Source organism: Solea solea, chromosome 16 (assembly GCF_958295425.1).
Source record: "Solea solea chromosome 16, fSolSol10.1, whole genome shotgun sequence".
NCBI lineage: Eukaryota > Metazoa > Chordata > Actinopteri > Pleuronectiformes > Soleidae > Solea > Solea solea.
In genome coordinates this window covers 13,388,441-13,412,373 of record NC_081149.1, presented here as the reverse complement: position 1 = coordinate 13,412,373, position 23,933 = coordinate 13,388,441, and the positions used below count along the sequence as shown (strand labels likewise).

The 23,933-nt window shown below is 45.8% G+C and overlaps 1 protein-coding gene across 4 annotated transcripts in view; it reads left to right on the top strand.

Annotated features, from left to right (window-relative positions):
- sdk2a (sidekick cell adhesion molecule 2a) overlaps positions 1-23,933 on the top strand; it is an 83,600-nt gene that overhangs the window by 37,622 nt on the left and 22,045 nt on the right. For all 4 annotated transcript variants that reach the window (XM_058654237.1, XM_058654235.1, XM_058654236.1 and 1 more), the window contains exons 2-17: positions 5,307-5,466; positions 7,048-7,154; positions 7,339-7,486; positions 9,882-10,015; positions 14,847-14,958; positions 15,376-15,566; positions 15,802-15,885; positions 16,007-16,201; positions 16,680-16,796; positions 16,982-17,149; positions 17,793-17,895; positions 18,604-18,780; positions 19,091-19,227; positions 19,891-20,038; positions 21,139-21,279; positions 21,661-21,842. In XM_058654237.1, coding sequence (XP_058510220.1) covers positions 5,307-5,466; positions 7,048-7,154; positions 7,339-7,486; positions 9,882-10,015; positions 14,847-14,958; positions 15,376-15,566; positions 15,802-15,885; positions 16,007-16,201; positions 16,680-16,796; positions 16,982-17,149; positions 17,793-17,895; positions 18,604-18,780; positions 19,091-19,227; positions 19,891-20,038; positions 21,139-21,279; positions 21,661-21,842 — 2,304 coding nt within the window. The remainder of the gene's footprint in view (positions 1-5,306; positions 5,467-7,047; positions 7,155-7,338; positions 7,487-9,881; positions 10,016-14,846; positions 14,959-15,375; positions 15,567-15,801; positions 15,886-16,006; positions 16,202-16,679; positions 16,797-16,981; positions 17,150-17,792; positions 17,896-18,603; positions 18,781-19,090; positions 19,228-19,890; positions 20,039-21,138; positions 21,280-21,660; positions 21,843-23,933) is intronic.

Genomic DNA, 23,933 nt, shown 5'->3' with positions numbered 1-23,933 from the left:
TCACTAAAACATCACCGCGGTACATTACACCTCAATTAATCACATCAATTACACATCAATTAACCCGTGACAATCCACTAAACACAGCTGGGACGCAGGCAGTATTTCATCTGCAGTGACCTGAGGACTTTTCCTGCGACATCAAAGCCAACTCATCATCCCAAAAAAAAAAAAAGAGGACTGATTTACATGGAAATCCATATTTCTATTTCATCTTTTCCTCCGAGCAGTGAACACGACGTGAACCACTGTTCAGACTTTTTAAGAGCGTCTAACTGGGACCATGAAGTCTAAATTGTCACAATATTGATACCCAGGGATCTTATAATGTGCATATACTGGATGTCGGACGAACGTGATTTAGGGACTATAAATACAAGGGGAGGTGTGGGGTGAGAAACATCAAGCTGTAATGGACCCATGGATCTGCAGACGCTGATTTCTTGAAATGAATGTCGAGTAGATGGTGCCTCTTCATCTTCCCTCACCATCCTACAGCCCTGGCTTCCTTGTTTGGCTTCTGTTCTAATGGGTCACTTCACCTTGCTGCCTAGTGTTGGAGGACATTCCCTTTTCTCTTTTCATCCACCACCCCCGCCGTCCCCAGTCCCTCACCTCACCCTGCCTCTAAATTGCTTCTCAATCTCTCTTTGTCCTTAACATTAAGTCTTGCCTTTCTCCCCGCCTCAGTTTCACTGGAACTCTCCTCCTCCTCCTCTCTGTTTTCGCTCCCTTTCCTGAACCCCTCTTTTGTGCCAACCTGCTTTCTCACTTGAATAAGTGATAGAGTGTAAATAGGCGAGGTACCTGTTGTCACGGTGACAGCAGCTCATGACAAAGTGATAGATCACCCCGACCTTCGGAATGGACAGTGTTTTCTCGAGGGAGAGGCGTGAATATTTGTGGGTGTTTGTCTGTCTGTTTATGTTTTCGTTAGAACAACCTCATGTCGTGACTCGAACATCCTCATCCCAACTTGTAAAGCAACAAATGGATTGTAAAATGTAAACTGTAGTGTGTGTGTGTGTGTGTATCCTTGTTGAGTAGGTGTGAATCCCTATGGGAGGTGTTTCATCCACTTTAAAGATGCTTTTAGCCCCCTCCACCAACTCCCCACCCCCAGCCCACATCCTTTCACCAACCCATTACTAGGCCAAGGTCACTGCCATGACTGTTGCATAACCCCCATCAAAGAGGCTAACCATAACCCATCTCGCATGTTAAAGTCCAATTGAAGAGGCTAAATGACGGATCTAAATTCTCCAGGATGACATGATGTTCCACGAGGTGAACTGGAGGTGGTAGATGGAGCAGGGGAGTTATGTGCATATGTGTGCGTGTCTTGCAAGAGAAGGGCGTTGTGATGAAAAATGGAAGGATAGCAAAGCAGAGTGAGTGAGTAAAAAGGGAGTCGGAGTGGATAACAAGAGAGTAGACCTACAAGTGTCTCAAAAGCCAGGGACACCCCTTTATTGCTGAATATCAGTCATGCAGTTGAGTGGAGTGCCATTGAGGATGTGGTTGCATAGGCTCAAACACATGTGCCGGAGGATTACAGTGAGGGCAGAGGGAGCTCACTGCTGCTGAGGCAGGGCTAAGGAGGTGAGGCATAAAAAAACAAGAAAAAGAATACGAGACAAAAGCCGAATGTGAACACTCTCTGTGATTGCATGCCAGCATGGCGCACTGGGGAGCACAATGGTCCTTGGTTTATAAAGCTGACCCAGTGCCCATTGTCTTTGTCACACAGCCATTAAAATTCTGTGTATGCAGCAGGGGAACCAACTGGAGCCATGCCACCATTCAACCTCAGCTGTCAGGTTGGAATAAGGTGTTTTTATGTCTGTGGCGAATGAGCTGTGGAGGGGACAGCATGACTGCCGGGGACAGCTGCTCTGCACAGCAGTCACATTAAAGTCCACCTGGTCTTCTCATGCCAGTTTTTCGGTCTTCTCTCGATCTGCTCACCTGTCTTGGTTGACTTTTATCTCCGACCATAGTGCTGTAGGAATCCCTGGTCCAGCAGGGCTGCCCTCTAGCACTCCATCTGGATTCAAAGCCTGCAGCCGGGCTGCGCCGCGCTACTGCCTCTGCACGTTTGTTGATTATGGGCATGAAAGTAAACAGTCCCTCTTCTTTTTCCTTTTCCTTTTCCCCCCCAACGTCAACTTTATCTTGACGCGGCGCAGTTGCAGGTGGAGACACATCATCCGCTCCTTAAGCTGAGGCCGTGCTGAGATATTTTTATTCCACAGGCGTGCGTCTGTCAGTGTGTGTTATTTACAGTATTCTCACTCATTGTGATTTGAAGGGGATGACACTTGGATCAAATCAGCAAAGATAATCCACACAGGAGGCCGACATCTAAATGACAGCATTCGCTGTGTGTCATCGCTACTGTACATTAGCTTTACGTCTGTAAACGCTCACACAGCTGCAGTAAAAACCAAAGACATTTTACAGTCGTGTTACGTGTATTAGTGTCTGTGCGGTGGCGGACAAGCACTCAAACACGGAGAAGAAGATAACACACCTTAAAAACAATCCATCCACTGTCATCCAACGCGTATCAGAGGTGTTTGACCTTTAGAGGAAGAGGAGAATGAGGGTCAGACATGAGGTTCACTGGTGCAAGACACAAAGGACAGTGTGCAGAGGCAGTGAGATCTGTTAGCAGTCTGCCGGCGGCTGTTCTTGCTTGGTCCTGAAGAGGAAATCAACTAAGTTGTGTGTTCTCTGCAGAGCAAACTTTCGTCAAATCAAGCAGTACGGAGGTGGATGTCGATCCTGCATGGGAACATTTACATCTCCCTCGTTGGCTGTGTTCCATACTCTCTAAATGTGAAACGGATGAATTGTTTTCCTTTCATCTAAAGCATTTTATAGGTTTCTGTGCACGGTCTGCCACGTGAAAAAAAGCATGTGCAAGTGCCCAGAGCAGAAAAGAGTCAACTCACTTCCATAACTTTGTGACTTTACAAGGATGTGACAAACACACAGACGAGGACATCTCCCCCGTAGACTAGGTACGACCCCACACGCGATGTGAGTGCAAGGTCCCCCCGTTTAATCACCGCCAAATCACAATAACAAGAGTTGAAGAGCCAAGAGGAACCCCGACCTGTTCCTCTGTTCACGACACTTCGCCGAGGACTGCCTCGTAAACAGCTCGCACTTTGCTGCTGCATTCCCTCCGCGTTCAGTCATAAAAGATTAGTTTGACCAATTACAGAATACAGGGGAGTATGCTTTATCATTAGTGGATATGTTGTTTGAAACAATCACAGCAGCTTTTTTGTAGTTGCTAAGCTGTAGCTTAACTCTTAGCCTCGACAAACGTTATTGATGTAGTTTACCAGTCTGGACTACAAATGGGAGCTAAATGGGTAAAATAAGTGTTTATCGCAATTGTCTTTTTAGCAGGTGGCTAAGAAATGGTGCGAGACCTCCTACCGTGAACACGTACACACGTGTTCACGGTAGGAGGTCTGTGTAATGACATCAATGAAGAATGCAAAAAACTTAATATGAGTGTAACGTGTCAAGAGGCAGCCACAAATGTGAACAGGCATATAGCAAATATGGGATCCACAGTGGTGATTACGGTGTGTTCAGTTTATCGTTCCACAGTTCCCCCATCGGTAAACTTTCATATTCATCTGCATTTGGCATTCACAGGTCTCTCTAATGGCAGCTTGTTGACATGGATGGATTTCTAAGTGCACATATAGCCACCAAGTCCCTGAGCGACGCCGGAATAGGTTTGGTGTTGCTGCGTGTGAATTTGTCCGGGCGTAAGTGACAGCTTTGGGATTTTGTGTGTTTTGTATGAATGCATTCAGTAGTGGGTAGAATTACAGCAAAGCTGCTCCAGCTGCTCGTGCCTGTGGATAGCTCCTCCATTTGGCCTCACTTTCAGTCGTCTGGTAAGTTTGACTGACAGTGTTTGCTATGCAGAAGTCCACACAGGGATGGTAGAAGGAGCAAATTAGCCAGCCGACGGAGTATGATTGTTGCCAAACAAGAAACATGTAAGGACCTTGTTTTTTGGAAACAGAAAGCAACGGGATGGCATTTTCTTTGCCTCGTTTTATTGTTTGTGTGCCGGCGGTGTGTGTGTGTACGCGGGTCTTGTTATCTGTGTTTGTGCGTCGGAACACAGTGTACGCACGATCGCCTGTGAGAGATTTACAGTCACTCTTTTATTTACAGTTGCAGTCGGGTTTAGTTTCTATTTTTTTGCATCTCGACGACGCTGCCCCCACATTCAACCAGTCGCACCGCGCCATCTTCTGCACTTACTGCTATAAATCTCTGGGGTGAACCTGCATATGGGGTATGGAGAGATAGGGAAAGAGAGAGACAGAGAGAGAAAGAGAGAGAGTGAGTTGTGTGGTTAAGTTAGAACCAGGCATGCTGCAGGGCTTGGCGGATTGCTGCAACTATTAATACAGACTTTAATTAGCCCGCCACTAAACCTGGCACAATCGGCTCAGTGTCGCCCATGGCTGATGAGGCAGACAGATCAATAGGTCTGATCATGCCTTTTTCATCAGCTCAAATGAAAGCACTTTGTCTCCGAGCTCAGCCCTGGACCTTGCGTATCACCTTAAAGGCTTTCTTTGGCTGCACTGGCTGTGTGCAGTGTTGCGGACGGGGCCTGTATAATCTGGCTGCATTAGGGAACTATAAAGATAAATGAAGGGAGGCACAGAGCATAACTCATCCTGTCAGAGAAGGAGGTTTAAGGCTGGAAGACTTTGTGTTTTCTAAAGCAGCCCCCACCTCCACCCCCATGGCTTCCTACTTTCTCCCTCTCCTTATTTCCTTGAGTTCCTTTTTTTTTGTGTGTGTGTGTGTGTGTGTACAATCTGTGCTGTATTTTTCTCTATCTACTTTTTGTCTACACCGACCCCCACCCCCCTTCCTCCCTCCTGGCGTCCACCTCCTCTATCTCTCATCCCGATTGTCTTTTACTGATCTGGAGGTACGGAGCTGTTCATTTACACTTCCTGTGCTGCACAAATTGCTCCTCTACCTCTTTGCCAGCACATTTCAATTTAAAATAAAAGAGTATGCTGCTTCTGCAGTAGCAACTTATTCCTTGTACTTTTTTGGCAGGCTTTTCTGTTGACCTTCAAGTTCCCAATCAGAGCAGAAGAAAAATGGAAATAGCTTGTTCTGAGTCTTCATTTCCTGTGAATCGCTGGAATTGTGTTGTGTGTCTGCTCACAGGGATTACTGATTCACTGCCTTTTTAAAAAAAAAAAAAAAACAACCAACTTTCTTTCTTTCTTTCTTTGTAGATGATGTCCCACCGTATTTTAAGATGGAGCCTCCTCAAACACAGGTTCACCTGGAGGGGAACCGCCTGGTCCTGACCTGCATGGCAGAGGGCAGCTGGCCTCTAGAATTCAAATGGATCTACAACGGCACAGAACTCACACGATTCTCTTTGGAATACAGGTAAGCAACGCAGCACCACAGCTAATTTGATCCTATTTCTCAACTATAATTCACTTACTACCTAAGGACATTTTAGTGGAATTTAATTGTAACTAATGGCTCCTTTGTTCATTTTTATTCATAGCTCAGATTCATTTCTATGGATTTATTCAGGACTGATTTGGCTGCGTCTCTTCCCTGAAGACACAACATCTTGTGTCCAGGGGATTGTCAGATTTATCCCTATTAGTTTTTCCAATTGTTTTCAAAGTTTCAGAGACAGTGTGAGCAGATAGCATTTCGGCTCTGGCCATTGACGCGCTGGATGCTTGTTCAACACAATGTGGTCGCGGGGACGCTTGAGCCTGTGCTAACAAGGCGTCAGCGTGTATTCCCATAGGCATGTGTTTGCTCTGCTCATGTGTACATGCGCTGAACACACTCTGTTCCATGCCAGTATGCTGCCCGTACCTTGGCATGGACACGCATCTTTGGTGATGGATCTTGTGTCCCTGCTCCGTGTTTACATGAACACGTACTTTCTCTGTTTGCAAAGACGCTGCAATGCACTTTCTGTGCCCAGTCTGCAAGAAGACAAAAGAGAGACAATGGCTCTTTATTTTCTTGTTGGTCGCAGGGTCAACCAGTGGTCTCGCAATATCAGCAAAAGTGGGCTCAGTGTGGCCTAGAAAACATTCCATATACAATTCTTAGTTATTGTGGCCCTGGTGTGGCCTGAACCACCTTTGAATGTGGTCTAACTCGGATCTCATGTTGGCACTGACTGATTTCTACCATTGTCTACCAACTCTCCACTGCCTCTCTTTGCAGACCTTCCCTTCCCTACCTGTCTTTCTCCCTCTCTTACATCTTCTCTGCTCTCCGTCCTCCTCCTCCTCCTCTTCTGCTCCTTCTTTCCTCAACATTTGGCTGTGCTCTCTCACATGGCTTAGTCTGTGTGTCAGCCTCGCAGGCCCCAGCCCTCCTCTGCTTGTTATTCTTCACCAGCCCTGATCAAAGAGGAGAACTGGAATCCATTTAATCAGACCCCAGCTCCCCCAATCCTACCACCACCACCATCACCACCACCTCTTCTTCACCCCCATGTACCACACACACACACACACACACACATCCGGAGTTGCAGTGCAGTGGAAACATGCAGGGCAGACTCCACACTCCTAAGTGGCCGTAGCAAACCAATTACAGGCGACTCAGCTCTGAGGTTATCTCGCTAGTATTTCACACGCACCATTTAATATGAATGCACGTCAGGGGAGATATGGAGCTGTGGCATGTAGCATGTGATAGGTGCTCGTATGATTTGACTCCACTGACTGAAAGATTGAAGACCACAAAGGACTTTTTTCTGTGTGTGTGTGTCAATCAGAGACTTTTTTTTTACTTGACAGCACGTCTCTGCTTAATTGCGTATTTGGAGCACATATGTCTCACGGCTAAGTGCTTTGCCATTTAAGCTGTGGTTTAGGTGAAGCATCTTCTTTAGAATGAAAGTGCCTGCATGATAAATATCACAGTGTGTGTGTGTGTGTGTTAAGCAGACGATGACTCATGAAACTTTGTGTATTTCATGCTCATTAGGTACCTGATCACCTCACTGGACCGCTCACACGCCGGCAACTACCGCTGCATCGTGAGAAATCGTGTGGGCGCCATCATGCAGTGCAGCACCGCAGTGCAGGTTGCTTGTGAGTGCTTCTTACATACCTAGCTCTGACAGAAAGCCTTTGAATGAATCGCTCCGAATAAAGGAGTGGCAAAGGGTACATAAGGTAGCGATCGTGACATTTTTTGTCGCTGGTATGTGTTTCCCTGCAAGCATACTTTCTTTGGCTTCCTCTCCCAACACTGTCTGTCTTTTGTGTCTGCCAGATATGGGTGGTTTTGTGGAGGGCGAGAGGTCTCAGACGGTCTCCCAGGGTGAGGGTGCTCTCATCCGCGTGCCACAGATCCACAGCTTCCCCAAGCCGCAGATCACCTGGTTCAGAGATGGCCGCAAGATTCCCTCCAGCAGCCGCATGTGAGTCTCCTCCGTTTCACCTCGGCTTTGTCTTACTTGCATGTGTCTTGTATGTCTGAGAGTGTGCGCTCCTATACACTGGGCTGCTGAAGCAGAATATCTCTCACTTCAGAGAACTCTTAGATGTTCAATACAGCTTAGAGATTTTCTCCGGTCCCACCACACAGAGTGAAGTTGAGCAGAATAGTTGATGAAGGAAGGTTGGCGCGGGCCCTATGTTCATCATTGAATCACCTCTCAGTGATAAAGCGGGTTATTACATTGCCCCTATTGACTTTGCAGGCGGAATGATTGAAGGGCTGAGATAGAGCAGGCAGCAGGGGAACCAATTAGACAAAATTGGACAAAAGGCCTCAATTGATGATATATTTGACTGACAGCTCTTACCCCTGCATGGAATAGTGTAGTTAAGGGTGTGAGTGTGCGTGCGGTTAGAGTGTTTGTGAGGCCATGTGTCCAGATTGGGAGTCCTTGGGATGACTACAGTATATATCTGCATAGGCTGTGCTCTAAGTGCTCGTCTTCTTTTTCGGATTCGTGTGCCTGTTCAGATATGCAATTTTCCTGAAGAGACGCGGTGAAAGTAATCACGTGAGATTTATTGCGCCATCCAGACAAATGGAGGGAGACAGCCTGCAACTCCTCCGAAACCACCCCTCCTCGTTTATTATTCAGCAGCGAGCTCAGTGTTGTAGCCGACATGAAGACTTCTACCCTGACTTGCGTGCTCTTGCTTGGAAAAGAGATTGACGCGTGTTCTCATCTGCCTGCGGAAATCCAAAAAGCACAATGCATGTACTGAGGGAGAAACCTCTAAAACCATCTCCATGGAAGTCCGGGCCGATTCCAAAGCTGGTTGCTATTCAGCAGGTTTAAGAGCTGGCTCCAAAATGAGGTGCAGAGGCTTTGTTCTCGGAGAATGAGCGGCACTGACAGGACACTCTAGAGTTACCGCTTGTTTGCTCACTTTGTGTCAGTCTTCACTTATATCCTCAGGTATGTGTGTGATGGTGTTTGTGTGTCTGTTGATTTCTTTTTTTTTTTTTGTGCTGGAGTCTCTGTGTTTATCCTGCACCACTGAGACAGATGCTGGCAGATACAAAACCCCCCCTAATCTGGCTGCATGTTTAGCGTCACCTCTCATTTAAAGGGCCCCGCTCAAGCGTTCAACACCATCGGTCTAACTGGCATTTAGCAAACCTCAAGGTTCTTCAGCGACGGCAGGTTCAGAAAGACAAGGATTTGGAAGGGATAGGTTGGAAAATTTGAATTTGTAGCACTGGAATAGATGAGTTTGTTCTCTTAGCCATAGCTCATAATAATTACTGTTAATGCAATTAATGTGGGGCAAACAAACCATCGTATAACAAGGTTTACTGTCACTTGTTCTTTTAACATTTGGCTGTTATTACCAAAATATGGATTTCATCGTGCCCTTTGTCTTACAAATATTTTATATATATATACATACTGCACAAAAGATTTAAATAAGATATGGTCAACTGAGGCCTATGCATATGCTGTACATACAAAGTGGACAGTCCTCTGGTTTGCTGGCTGAGGGCAACGCGGTAAGTAAGAATATAATGAATAGCTCAGTGAAAGTCTACGGGAGAATGGACGTACTTCTCGCTCGAGGAGTTCATTCTTTTAATCACTAGTTTTGTGTTTCCTTCAGTAGCACATGCTGTCAGGTTTGTTTCTTTCTTTTATAAACGATGTTCTCATAAAGAGGCGAACAGACGATAAAGCACGCCACATATGCGTTGTTTTGCAAAAACAAAACAATCAACCTGGCCAAATTGCAAATCTCTCTCTCTCCTGTTGCCAAGTGGGTTTGTACAGGGATTAAAATGCCAGCGAACTTTGTAGTTCCAGGAGCAGCCGCGGTACAATGGCGACATCAATTCTGAACTATTCCTTTAAGACAATGTGGTACCTTGTATATGTAAGTGCTCATAAAAATTGTTTTCCGCGCGCTTCGTTTTAGACATAATTTACGAGTATGCATGTGGGTGTTTGTGTGCGTCTGTGGTTTACCCTTAGGATTTATTGACTGTGAGAAACAACTACTCACTGTATAATGATATGAGAGTGTCTGTGCGCTGTGTGTTAGCGTGTGCGACTGTGTGAATGTGTAAATGTGTGCGCGGCGCGGCGTGTGCTTGGGGGACAAATTTTTTAAAAGCATACAAGTTGACGGGGGATGTCTGTTTAATTGGGGGTGGGGGTGGGTTGGCCCCAATTTAATTTAACTACATTGAACACAACCTGAAGCGGTTTGTGTCCTTACTGAAGTGCGGATAAAAGTTAAGTGAGTGTCGTGGAAATAAATGAATATTAATAAAGTCTCCTTCTGATTTATTCATGTGTGTTTGTGTGTGTGTGTGCTCAGTGCCATCACGCTGGACAACACACTGGTCATCTTGTCTACGGTGACCCCGGATGCTGGACGTTACTACGCCCAGGCGGTCAATGACAAGAACGGGGAGAACAAAACCAGCATGCCCATCACAGTCACGGTGGAGGGTAAGTACACATGACGACACACACACACACACACACACATATATGAATCTAAAATACAAGCTTATATTTTACTTTTGACCTTAATTAAAACATTAAGTTGTTTTAAAAGCTTTTAATCAACAAAAATATGGAATTTTTTTGTGTGTTTTGTGTGTTTTTTTTGTGCTCAGCACTGCCCCCCGTCAGTGTGGCACGGTACTACTACTTTCTGACTCACCCTGTGCATTTTCACTGCGCATTCACGGCCGATCAGAAAGTCGAAATAGGTCTCACACATTCATTAAATATGTGAGACAGACTGTGGAACGTGTAGCATGTGTAATACATGTATAATCAAACATGTATATTGTCAAACAATGTGCATGCGCCAAGTGCCCGCGTCAGTCAGTGTGTGTGGGGCACAGCGCCATCAGAGCTGAGGCACCAGGCAACAGGAAATGCGTAAATTCAGCGATTTTTACCCTAGAAATGTTGAAATCACACGGAAAAACTAATTTATAGAACAGTCAAGTGGACAAATTGATTTTCTTTTATCGTTGTTAGCATTTTACTTGTCATGATGACAGAGCCTCCCCTGACCGCACGTCACTGCACACACATACACACTGGGGTGCACTCGGGGGGGGGAAGCGCATGGCTCACCAGAGGATTGTTTGTGTCAGATTGTGTTGCAGATTAAAATGTATGTGTAATAAAACGCTAGGAATCCTTATATTATGGTTAAGCTCAACGCATCAGCACTCACGGAAAAAAGGAAAAGAGGAAATAGGAATGGAGCTCTGCCGCCATTTGATATTGAGGGGAAAAAAATAAATGTTTTGTGTGATATGACAATATTTGAAAAGCAAGGCAGTCTTGTTGGGGGAAACTTAAAAAGCCTTTATTAGCGCGACTAAAACATGGACATGGAATTTATATAGATATAGACAGGAAGTGACATCATAACAAAGATGAATTTAAAAAGAGAGAGAAATTGCTCTCATTGCTCTCTCTCTCTCTCTCTCGCTCTTATATAAATATAATTGTATATATATATATATACATATATGTGTATATATATATATATATATATATATATATATATATATATATACCTCAGCACAACAGGTTGGGGTCATCTGAAGATAACAGAAACAGATACAGCGCCCTCCGCTGGCCTGCCCTGGCCATCCTATCACTTCCCCCCCACCCTCCTATCTCCTCCCTCTCTGTCCAACAGGCTTAGTCATAGCCATTATCCACATAACAATTGTTGTCCTCTTGTTCTGCAGTGGCCCTCTAACCTCTGGCTCTCGCAGTGAGTTACAGTCGTAAGGTGTGTGTGCGTGTTTTAGGTCGTAGGTGGCGTTCCTGCAGCAGCTCTCTGCCCGGGCCGTGTGTGTGTGTGTGTGTGTGTGTGTGTGTGTGTGCACACAGCCCCATAAAGTGGAAGCGGAGTTTAATTGTGCCTCACAAAAAGCCGATTTATGAAAATGACACTGACAAACAGAGAGCGACGAAACGCGCGCGCGCCCACACAAGCGCGCGCAGATTAGAAGGTCAGCGTCTCTCATGGGCAGAACTCGCTCACAGCCTAAAGATTGGCATCGCTCATGGGCGTCATATCAAAACATTTGTGCCCCCCACTAACACCCCTTTTCATCGAAACAAGATGGTTCCACCTGCTGTTACTTACTTTGATGTGAACACTAGTAACAGTCAGTATTATATACAAGCATTGGAATGTATTTTACAACTACCTGGCTCTGAATATACTATTAACTGTGTATTACCGCTTTATACCACATATTATAAGTCTTTTCGCCAAGGAGATCCCTTATGATTTGTATGAGGTTTTTAACCTGTTCACTTTGGCGCGGCTCAGCTTTAATATCACAGCTCTCCCCGCGCGCTCCGGCATCTGTCCATGATATCGTTAATACTCTGTTTGTAATTCAGTGCTCAGGACGCATGACGCAGCAGTCTGTGGGGACCAGATACCCAATATCACTGAATCTGACCTTGTGGATCACGAAAGTGGTATTTTGCATCGGAAAGTCAATAAGGTTTTTACAGCTGCATTTGTTCATTTTAGCAATTCTGTGGAGACGAGACGGGGGGGGGGGGAATATGCAGCAGCAGGAGCATCTTGTTCCAGGGGGAGCATATCAATGAGAGAAAGTTAAATCTAATAGTAAAAAGGAAACGGACATTGGGTAAAAAAAAGAAAAATAAGTGGGCGCTGGGCTGACATTCGTCTTTGGACACAGACACAGGTGTGAGCAGTGCCGGCGATATTCACGGAGTGAATTTGTGATGCAGGTCACCATGTTGTTTACCTTCCCCCTTTAATTAGGAGATTACACACTTGAGCTATTCTCAACAATGAGAGTTTATGAACTGCAGTACATTAATTAGTGTGTGCCAAAGCACCAATCGTGTCCTCGGAAAAATAAAACTCGCTCATTGACGAGTCAAATGGATTCTCCTTTTGTTGTGTGTGTGTGTCACTGGAAACCAGCGACAAATTTTGTTTATTTGTTTGTTTATTCACACAAATCTGTGAAACATTTGATGAACACGATGCCTCGAATGTTTGCAATGAAACAACCGACGTTAGACACGACTCCACATCGTCAGCTCTTCTTGGTGGAAGATGGACATTTTCCCTTTTTTCCCCCCTCAATCTCTTCCTTCTCTCTATTCACGTACCTTTTGATCACTGAATTAAACTTTCAAACTCCCCACAACAATCTCCCTCACTAGCTTTCAGCCAATAACTTCAAAGTGATTTTTCGGCTTAAATCCTCTGGACTTGAGCGAATCGTTGCAGCCTGTTTAATGTTGTCTTTGTTAAATTTCTGGACTCTTCTCGTGACTTAAAAATGTGAGCTGCTCAATGGGGTTTGATTCATCGTGGCTAATTAATAATTGTGTCAATAATGCTCCCAAGATGTTACTGCAGCTGCAGCACGTTGTAAGTTTTATTGAAGACAGGTTTCTCTCACATTCATATTTTTGTTTGATGTTTATATGGTATTTCTTCTTTATTTTATTTGGCACTAATCCAATTCCACGAATACGTGGAGTAAAATAGAATGTGTATTATTCTTATTATTGGTATTTCCACTTTGCTTTACACTGTATGCTCCCCAAGGGCCCGTTCAAGGCAAGCGAGAGAGCAAGCAGTAGTGCACAGTGACCGTTTATCCTGACATGGTAAAGACTAAAAAATACTGACATATTCAGGAAATGCAAGAAATACAGATGTTTCACATCTACTCGAGGATAGATTAAGTTGAAGGACAAGTGCATTCATCAAGATAAATTGACCATCTCTTGTATTTTTATTGTTGACCAGTCTGATTTTCTCTAAATCAAACTTCAAATACAGGCTAATCTAAAAATGCTTTCCTAATGGCAACAGATGAAAGTCATTAATAATCATATGTTGTTTTGAGGACTGGTTCCAAATGAAGTTTGGAACAAGAAACCGTGTTTTTTTCTTAGCTGATTTGTGCTTGAAGCCACTCTTGCCTTTGCAGCAAGAAGAACGAGGGCCTTTCTGCATGGAGTCTGCATCTTCTCCCCCCGTGTGTGTGTGTGTCGGTTTTCTCCAGGTTCGGGCTCTTGGGTTTGACATCATAAGATGAATATGAGACGAAAGATGAACATCTCAGCTTTTACTTCCAGTATCCGCATTTTAAAGCCCCCAAAACAAAACAACAACTGATAGAGGCATGATGCAGTGATTGAAATTAAAGGATTTGCCACTAGATATTAAGTCTTATTCACTTGAATCCTTTTTAAATCTGTTCCGATATCAATATCAGATCCAGATGTAAATACCTGGAAGTAAAAGCCGAAATGTTCATCTCCTGTCTCATATGATGTCAAAACCCAAATGTCTATGGCACTACACCAACTGTGTGGCCCTAGATTTCCTTAAAACAAAATGACTGCTTTTAAATGCAAGTAATTGTGACTGCAAAGAGGAATGTACACTAATGGATCCAATTTCATTTCAGAATGTTGTAGGTTATCGAGTTAAGCAAAAGTGCGCTCACACAAACGTGATGAAACATCACGGGACGCGGTGATTGAATGAAGCAATCAGAGGCAAGTGGCAATAACGCGCCGGGCGCCTGCTCCGGCATGCATGCGTGCACGCGGGCAGCGTTTTGTGGAAGACGCTGAGATTCCGCCGCAGTGTTGCAGGACGTGTAAGGGCATGATTAACAACAACGCGGTGGCACAACATGACAATAGTGATGATAAAAACTAGATTAGGGGCCGCTGGTTAACCTGCTATAGCCCTGTGGGGAGGGGGGGGGGGGGGGGGGGTTCACAAATGAACACACATGCACATATGCAACACACGCAATTACACATATAAGCGCGCGGGCCCACAGTCATACTCTGGGGAGGTGGGGGGGGGGGGGCATTAGATCAGATTCAGAGAGAGATCACTGATTGAGGGCAGGGAATCGATGGTTGGCTGGAGGCTCCGTGAAACCAGTGAGTGATGGTGCTACATTTGTTCGCCTTTTCGTGTTTGTCTCAATTATGCCACATAATGGCTTCTAACACCTGGGTTAAAGCGCCACTGAGGAAATGCTGTGTGCTTTAGGACCGCGTTCTAAAGTAAAGACGGGGGTGTTAATAGCTGGTTTATCGCGTGCCGGCTGCCTGCAGGTGATGGTGACAGATTGACAGGCTCTGTGCGACGCCAGTCATGTTCAGGTGGCCACGTCAGGCAGATCCACAGGTCTTAGGTCTGAGGTCTGCATGTAGTTAATTGATTTTTTTTTTTTTTTTCCCATCTACCTCCATTTGCTTCCACGCGTGACAGATGTTGGAGGACCCGTAGACCCCATCGCCCCCGCCATCATCATCCCCCCCAGGAACACCAGTGTCACAGTGGGGCGAAATGAAGCCGTCATGGAGTGCGTCGCCAATGCAAGGTACATTTCTATATTCTCAGGCGGAGACTCATTGATACAGAGGAGAAAAAAAAACCCAAACGCAGGCGTCCATTGTCAATACACCCCCGCCTCCTCTCACCTACAGATGTGATATTTTTGTGATGTAAATGAGTCTTGAAATCTTTTGTTTGAACATGATAGGGAAATGTTTTGCACATCTTTCATTTTGTACCTCTTCCTCATTCTTCCCTTTGATTCAAGGCTTTCACTCTGTTCTCACACAATCCCAGCCCTGAGTTCTGACTATTATCTCCAATTCAAAGACTTAATCAGAATGACAGATGTATCCCATTGCTCCCTCAATGCCTTTTAACCTTGAAACAGAATAGGAATCTGTATTAAAAACCACGCTCCCTATCCCCTTGCGCTCTTTTTCCCTCCTTTTTCGACTCTCAGACCCCTCGTCAAAATGAGCATTACTTGGAGGAAAGACGGGGCTGTGGTCAGCAGAGGGATCCGAGATTTTGGCCGTCGGCTTGTCATCAGCTTGCCAGCAGTCAGCGATAGCGGCTACTACGAGTGCGAGGCGTCGCTCCGCAGTAGCAGCATCCCTTCCATCACTGCTGGGGCCTTCCTGCATGTTCTAGGTAAATAAAAGTCACACAGAGACAAATCTGAAGCATAAATAATCCCAGTACTGCATCAGCATGCCTTCCCCATATAGAGAGAGAACATTTATCATGTGGTATTGCAGTAATTGAGTTGATGTTGTTATCTATAGCGGTGCAAATGCGCATTCACCGGCGAAAGAAACAAAAAAAGAAGATGACGTGAGTTGTTTTTAAAGACGTTAATGAACCACTATCTTTGTCTTTGAAACAGAGTTTCCTCTGTTTGTCAAAGAGCCGCCAAGTCACATCAGTGCAGAAATGGAAAAGGTGGTGGATATCCCCTGTCAGGCTCGAGGTTAGTGATGTTTGTTTTTCTGCTGTGAGCTACTGCGTGTTTGATCGTGCAAGAAAGCATTAAGGAATAAAAAGAGGGTCTGAATGACGAGGGGGGGGGTGTCTCCCTCCTCCCTCTGCAGGCACACCACCGCCGGACATAGTGTGGTATAAAGACGCGGTGCCCATCAGTCCGGTGAGGATCCCCAGGTACAGGGTGTTGGTGGGAGGCAGTCTGCAGATCAACGGACTCCTGCCAGACGACACTGGGATGTTTCAGTGCTTCGCCCGCAATCTTGCAGGAGAGATCCAGACAAACACCTACCTCGCTGTTACTAGTATGTCGCCCTTGAACATCGTTCAAAGCTCGCATGTCTGCCGCTTTACTTTCCTCGTCTTCCCTGCTTTCTTCCCTCTTTTTTTATTCGTATATCTGCCGCTCCTCTGTTCTCGTTTTTAATCCTCTTTTCTCACCCCCCTCACTCTCTCTCTCTCTCTCTCTGATTTACCTCCTACACCCTTCTATCTGTGCATCTCTTTGCAGTGACAGATTTGTCACCTTGGATGCTTGAGACATTATTGACTATTTATGAATCAGAGAATGTGCAGGAGACGGCGGCGGCCCCATGTCTGAGCCTCACAATTGCCCCTGAGAATGAGACCTGACAACCACCAGTTTTGTCAAAACTATTAAGCTCTCAGCCGCCATCTGCTTTATTATTCGAGAGGAGCCTGTTTATGTCTCTCATTATCACCTCTCTCTCTCTCCCTCCCTCTCTCTCTCCCTCTCTCTGCGACTGACCCCTCCCCTCCCAGGTATCGCTCCAAATATCACGACTGGTCCTTCTGACAGCGCCGTGATTGACAGCATGTCAGTCATTCTGCACTGTGAGACGTCAGGAGCTCCACGGCCAGCCATCACTTGGCAGAAAGGTGTGTGTGTGAGGTTCTGTGGGCTGGAGTGGTTCATTATTTTCCATTTGGACGTCGTCAGTGTTAGAGCTAAGGAGAGGATTCTTACTACCACTACCAAACAAGCCCCCACCCCCCAGTTTGTTTACCCTGACATTTCTCCAATACCTTAATCTCTCCATCAATCACTTCTCCCCCCTATGCAGGTGAACGTGTTTTGGCCAGCGGCTCGGTCCAGATGCCCAGGTTCACGCTGCTTGAGTCGGGCAGCCTGCTAATCAGTCCCTCTCACTTGTCTGATGCTGGTACGTACACGTGCATGGCCAGCAACTCCAGAGGCATCGATGAGGCTTCCTCTGATCTAGTGGTCTGGGGTAAGTAGAACAGAAGCTGGGACATTGATTTACTGACTGTATTTATTTTCGTGCCTCCAGGAGCTCATCGTTAAGACCACTCTATACCCACAGGCCGCTTTATTAGGCACACCCGTGGCACCTGTTGTTGTCGTGTTTGACATGCTGCTCGCTCTTACACCCGGCGATGTGCTGCTCACTTGATATTTTTCTCCTCTTCCCGATGATTCGCCGTAAACCCCAGGGCTTGTTGTAAGATTGTGTCAAAATCCCAGAGATCAGCCGCTTCTGAAATACTCGGGCCAGCGCCCGTCTGCCATGCCAAAATAATTGAAATCACCTTCCCGTCCCTACTCCGACGCTCCGTTTGAGCGCCACCGCGTCGCCTTGACCATGTACACATGGAGTTGCTGCCACGCGATTGGCGGCCTGCCCTAACGAGCAGGTGAACAGGTGTACCCAGTGAAGTGGCTGGTGAGTGCGTCGCCAAATGAGTCGCTAAGTGTATTTATTCATCTTCTTCCCATTAGCGCTCACATCTTCGCGGCGCACGGCACGATCCGGCCTCTTTCAGAAAAAGAGAGACATTCATTAAAAAGACGAGGCGGGCATTTTCTCCTCAACCGCACAGCGGCGGAATAACAAATTCTGTTTGTGTTCGCAGCACGGACGCGCATCAATAAACCGCCGCAAGACCAGAGTGTCATCAAAGGAACCAAGGCTGTCATGACCTGCGGTGTGACCAACGATCCCAGTGTCACTGTTAGGTAATGGCGACGTATATCAATGTATATAAAACACATGCAATTGTAAAGATTTTGTCTCCACGCTCTCCTATGGCAGAAGTTTGAAACTTTCCAGACTCAGACTGAGGAATGAGGCCATCACTTTCCTCTCGCTTTTCAGTCACTCTTGAGCATGATAGAGTGCGCGCACACGCATCTGTCTCAGAGGGACTGGAATTATGTCTATGGAGCCCTGTGATTAGAGTGCCTGTCACCTGTGGGCCCATCGCATTGATCAGATCGCGGGGTAAACAGCTGAATATGTAAACAGCATAATAACTTCAGACAGCGCCTTTAATTAAACACAACACAGTGGAGATTAGCTAGAGAGCTGGGAAAAAAAAGTGGCAATTAATCACAGCCAAGCCTCCGAGTGTGTGCATGCATGCTGCATGTGCATGTGTATGTGGAGGTGTGTGACGGGGAGAGGTTCCTTACTGTGTGTGTGTGTGTGTGTGTGTGTGTGAGACAGGGAGAAACAGTTTTCAGATTCCAAACCATCCGCCTCAGATGGCTTTTCATCCATGTCAGCACCTTCTATTATTTTTGGTCTGTGAACTGACACAAAGCGGAAAAAAAAAAAAAGAAAAAAAAGATTTACTGACGCAACACCGAGAGATACAGTGTGTGTGCTTCTGTGTGTGCAGGGCATCCCACGCTAACACTCACATGTGCACACCTCTACTGTAGGCATGTATGGGAGAAGAGCGGCTCGGTGATTGACGTGAACACGTCGCCACGCCTGCGGCTCGATCCCGACGGGACCCTGCACATCTCCCAGACGTGGTCGGGTGACATCGGAACATACACCTGCAGGGTGACATCAGTCGGCGGCAACGACTCCCACAGCGCCCACCTCAGAGTCAGGTCTGCATATTTTCCTCATGTCTCCCCCAGTCTTATCTAGCATCTGTATTTTTTGATTTTCTTTTCTTCTCTTATTTACATCTGACCAGGCAGGACATGATGGATGGATGTTTTCTTCACTGTTGTGGTTTATCACTTTCCCCCTTTACGATCTATCAAACCCCTCTGATATTTACAATGCAGGGCTCTCTCTCCGTGTGGCGGTTTAACTCGGTTATTTGCTGCCTCCCTTGTCTGATTGTATTTGCCTTTATCACTTTTTCTCCCCCCCCCCCCCCCCCCCTTCCACTCACACACACATTTTATGCAGGCAACTGCCCCATGCGCCCGAAAACCCAATAGCGGTGCTGAGTACCACGGAGAAGAGGGCCATCAACCTCACGTGGGCCCCGGCCTTTGATGGAAACAGCCCCCTCATCCGCTACATCCTGGAGGTCTCCGAAAACAGTGAGTGGCGTCGAGTTCCACGCCGACAGAGCACCGCGGTCACTGTCTACACACGATACTCAAAAGGGACGCATTTCATTGTCATTTTAAAGGCAATGTTGTGACTCTGTTGCCATGCCCTGGAAGCACTCATTTGCTCCCTCTGCTATTAAGTCCCATTTTTGGCAGCTCTTATCTTCTGCAGTGGCTAAAACTTAATTGCCTCACCTTCCTCGTGAGTGATCAGGGGAACCAAATTGTGTCGATGTCCAATCCTCGCCTATCTTCCCTCTCACTTGATAAAAATCAAAGAAATGTGAACGCTCACCCGTGGAGAGTGAATTGTCAACCATTTCTCAACAAAGCCCGAGCTAACAGAGAAGATGACAGATCATTAAGAGGAAAATGAACAGAGAATGCAGATGGGATCTGGGGTTTGTTATTTATTTTTTTTGGGGTAATTGAATTTCAATCTGATATTTAGAGAGGGAGTATACAAAACGAATGACCTGTTGTTTTTATCAGTGGCTGCAATATGATTACTGAAAATGGTGTGCAATAAGAGTCGGGGAAGAAACATTTGCAAAGAGATTTTCATCCAGAAAGAATGTTAATGCTCTTACAAGGTCATTTACCATGCGCTCACTGTTGCTCACAGCTCTGTCTTTATGTGTGTGCTCTCAGATGCTCCTTGGACAGTGCTGCTGGCTAACATTGAGCCCGAGTCCACGGGCGTCACGGTCGGCGGCCTCATCCCCGCGCGCTCGTATCAGTTCCGCCTGTGCGCCGTCAACGATGTGGGCCGGGGCCAGTTCAGCAAAGAGACTGACCGGTGGGTTCTGATGCGGCTACGTCTACTGAATACTTAAATGCGAGTCTGTTTCATTCAACTTTGTGGACCTTTACTGCCCTGGAACAACCTGTACCAACCCCTCCCCCCCCCACCATGCGCTCTGAGTGAGAGAAAAAAAAAATTCTATGATTATTTCCAGTGAAGTCAGTTCCACATTTTGGTCGTCCCTCGGAGACGCGAGCCAGTTTTTCGGGACAGGCCTTTTTTTCCAAGATAAAACTGCGAATGAGCTGAAATTGCACTTTGTGAAGACTTGATTTGTGTGCTGACCCAGTGCCGTCTCTTCCCCTCGCATTAACTGTCTCCGCTGAACTTCATGTCTGAAATACAGAGAGGCTTGAGAGAGAGAGGCAGAGGAAGTGAATTCTCTTGACTGCTGTAAGACGAAGAGGTCATAATCATTCCGAGCTCTTCGCAGCCACGCGACCCCTTCCGGCGTGGACGCTCAGCCCATCCGCTGCCGGGTTTTTTAAACAAGAAACTCCCCGGCAAATGAAAGCTGTCGCTACCGACCGTGCACCTTTTGAACCGCACACTCATCCACAGACCTGAGTTTCTGTGTGAATGTGCCCAGACAAGTGTACGCCACAGGAGGGTGACTGAGTGTCAGTGAGAGTACAGGGCTTCTCTGAGGCATCTCTCCGGCACACCTCTTTGATCCTAAACACTCAGCTTTATCTCCTCCAGAGCAGTGCTCTGCTGCACTGGGAAGAAATCAAGATGTCATCTTAAATTGACTTAAGGGAAAAAGTCTGCCTCGATCTCTCTTTCTTGTTCTTTTATATCTTTCTCTCGCTCACACTGTCTCTCCATTGTGCTGCTGCTCCATTCCTTACCAATGCCTCTTTGATCCTTGTTATGCACCAGCACGACGTCTCTCGGTGGACAGTGTTACGGAGTGTGTTTTGGACAAAGGCGCGCCGCCAACTTTTCTGTACGGCGGGAGGAGAAAAAGTGGAGTTAACGATGATTTGATGTCCATGATGTAATGTGATGGAAATATGCGAAACTCGTGATAATTAATGCACAGCTTCACACTTTGTCTCTTTTATCATCCCTCGCTCCTTTTCCACTGCCAGACTTACTCTCCCCGAAGAGCCTCCCAGTGCCCCCCCTCAGACAGTGCTCGCGAGTGGACGCACCAACCAGTCCATCATTATCCAATGGCAGCCACCCCCGGAGAGCCATCAGAATGGTCCACTCCAGGGCTACATTGTCAGGTAAGAGGACCGTGACAAACGGCCTCACTTCTTTGCAATGGTCGGTGCCTGTCTATTCAAATGTGATAATAACTGTGATGTCAGCTCCTTTTCTTGTTCTCCATTTGGCTTCACTCTCACTCACCGCGGCAATGGAGTAATTGGTGTCAATTAAATACCTTCCTCTCTCCTCCCTATTCATCTGTTGTCACCTCTCTTTTTGTAACCGCTCACCTCTCGTTGAATTCCCCCTCTTTTTCATTTTTTCATGGACTCTGTGTTCAAATATATTTGTATTGTCTGTGCGATTTTTTGTGTGTGTGTGTGTGTGTGTGTGTGTGTGTGTGTGTGTGTGTGTGTACACTGCTTCTTCCATCTGTCAATTACTCCCTGTGTTGCCAGGTACTGCCTGTCTGGGCTTCCAGTGGATTGCCAAATGAAAAACATCACCAACCCAGACCAGACCAGTCTCCTCCTGGAGGACCTCATCATCTGGACCAACTATGAGATGGAGGTAGCAGCCTATAATGGAGCTGGCAGGGGCACCTACAGTCAGAAAGTTACCGAATGGACCCTGCAAGGAGGTGAGGAGCTAATTGGGTTTCCTAAATACTATTTATTACCTGCATTGCGATGGATTTGTCGATATTAAGGCTGCAGTTTAATACCAGGGATTGACATTAAGGGCCATGTATATATATATATATGTATATATATATATATATATACAGTATATACATAGGGCACCATTATAAATCCATAGCTTATCTTGAAAGGGTGACTCACACAGATTGCCAAGACAACAGCGATATACGTCCACGCCGCCGTATAAGTGCTATTTACCTTTCAGCACACCTTATTTTTTTTCCGTGTGGTTAATCTTTCATTAAATGCCACAATACTCGAGAGCAAATAATGTGCACTCGCGAGGCAAGAGCTTCACCGGAGCCATTTTTCCTTTTTACACCTTTTTTGTTGTCCTTTCTTTTACCGTTTTAATTCCCCGATCTGAATCATGTTCCTTATTTTTGTCTCCTCGTTTCATTTTATTTCATTTTCCTCCCCGATGGCAACACTTCAAGCCCTGAGACGTCGGCAGCTCCTCTGTGCACACATTTAACTGCTCCTGCACATGAATCACCAGGTGATGATGTGTGTCTGACTTGTGACATATCTTGTTGCCAGAGCAAGCTGCCGTCGCTCGTGCCGAGTAATATAATTAGAAGACATATTGTGAACTTTACACAGTGTCAGAGCGGCGCGTTTCCATCAGGCCCAGTGATTTCAACACCTTATGTTCTCCCCCTTCCATTGTCTACTCCAAAACCTTCAGAGGATGTGACTGCGCCATCTGGATCACGGTCAAATTCTGAGTTATGACAATCAGGAATTGTAGGAGTGCGTCTACGAAAGCCACATTTACATGAAATCAATGCACTTTTGTTACACACCACCCATTTAGATGCTTTATTGCCTAAATAGGCTATAACTAATGCATCAGCGTTTTAAAAGGTTAATCAATTTTTTTTTATTGGAGGAGGATTGGATCATTTTCTCTTCCCTGGCTTCCCTAAACAAAGGTCAGTTCATAGATTACAGTTTAAGAAATGCTGCAGCTTCAAAAACTACATTTAATAAAAAAAAAAAAAAGGACATCACTCCCGGGTTAGCGATACTGTGCTCGCTACCATTTCCTTTAACTTGTATCTAAAGCTTTGCGAGGCTTAACTCACTCACATGGCTCAGAATCCCCGTCATGTTAAATCCACCTCACGAACAGACTCACTAAATATTCTCAAGAGCACTTGTAAGGAAAGCGAGTGTTTCCTCCTGCACTTTTCAACTCCGTGCTCCGACGCAGTCATTAAGAGAGACGGATGTTTTGTCTCTCAATTGGTTTCAAGTGTGAGTTCATTTATACGTTTAATTATCTATATGTGGAATGATATATACATACATTTTTTTTTGTCTTTTTGTCAGTCGAAAATGCTTCTTTGTTATTCTGTTTCTATCCGTTTTCATTTAGTTGAATGATTGCAAAATACTTTGAATGCTGCGGTGGCAGTCTGGCATACATTAATATTAAATATCACTTCTCTGTCTCTGATGCCTGATTGATCAGCCAAGTGACAAATGATGGAGTCCAAATTAGAGACTGCCGCATCTGCAAGTAAACTAACCATTTATTATAATCGCATTGAAGAAGAAGAAGAAGAAGAGGAAGAAGAAGAAGAGCCACAAAGATTTTTCTTTTTGCATTTAATCAGCAAAACTTCGAAACCTGCAAGGAATGGCAAGCATCACCGTTTTACCTCCGTCTGGCTCCCCTTGCAAAAAATAATAATAATTTCATCACCCCAGTCACAGTCAGTGAAAAGTGGCAGCGAACACGGCATTTGTGTTGTTAAGCTCGGCTCTCATTAATTAGACGTCTCCATCACTCACTCCATTAAAGGCACAAGAGGAGTCCATGATCGGAATTTGAATACGCTCAAACAGGACCACGGACAGCGCAGGTTTTAGGGAGACCAGACACCCGGCCAATCAGCGTCATTATTGTGTGACTCCCTGACTGTTTTCCGGCGTTACATCAGAATGGCACTGCTCACTTCAAACAAACTGCTGCAGGCAGCACCTGGAAACCGCCTGAGGCAACTGCTCTCACACCCTGTTTG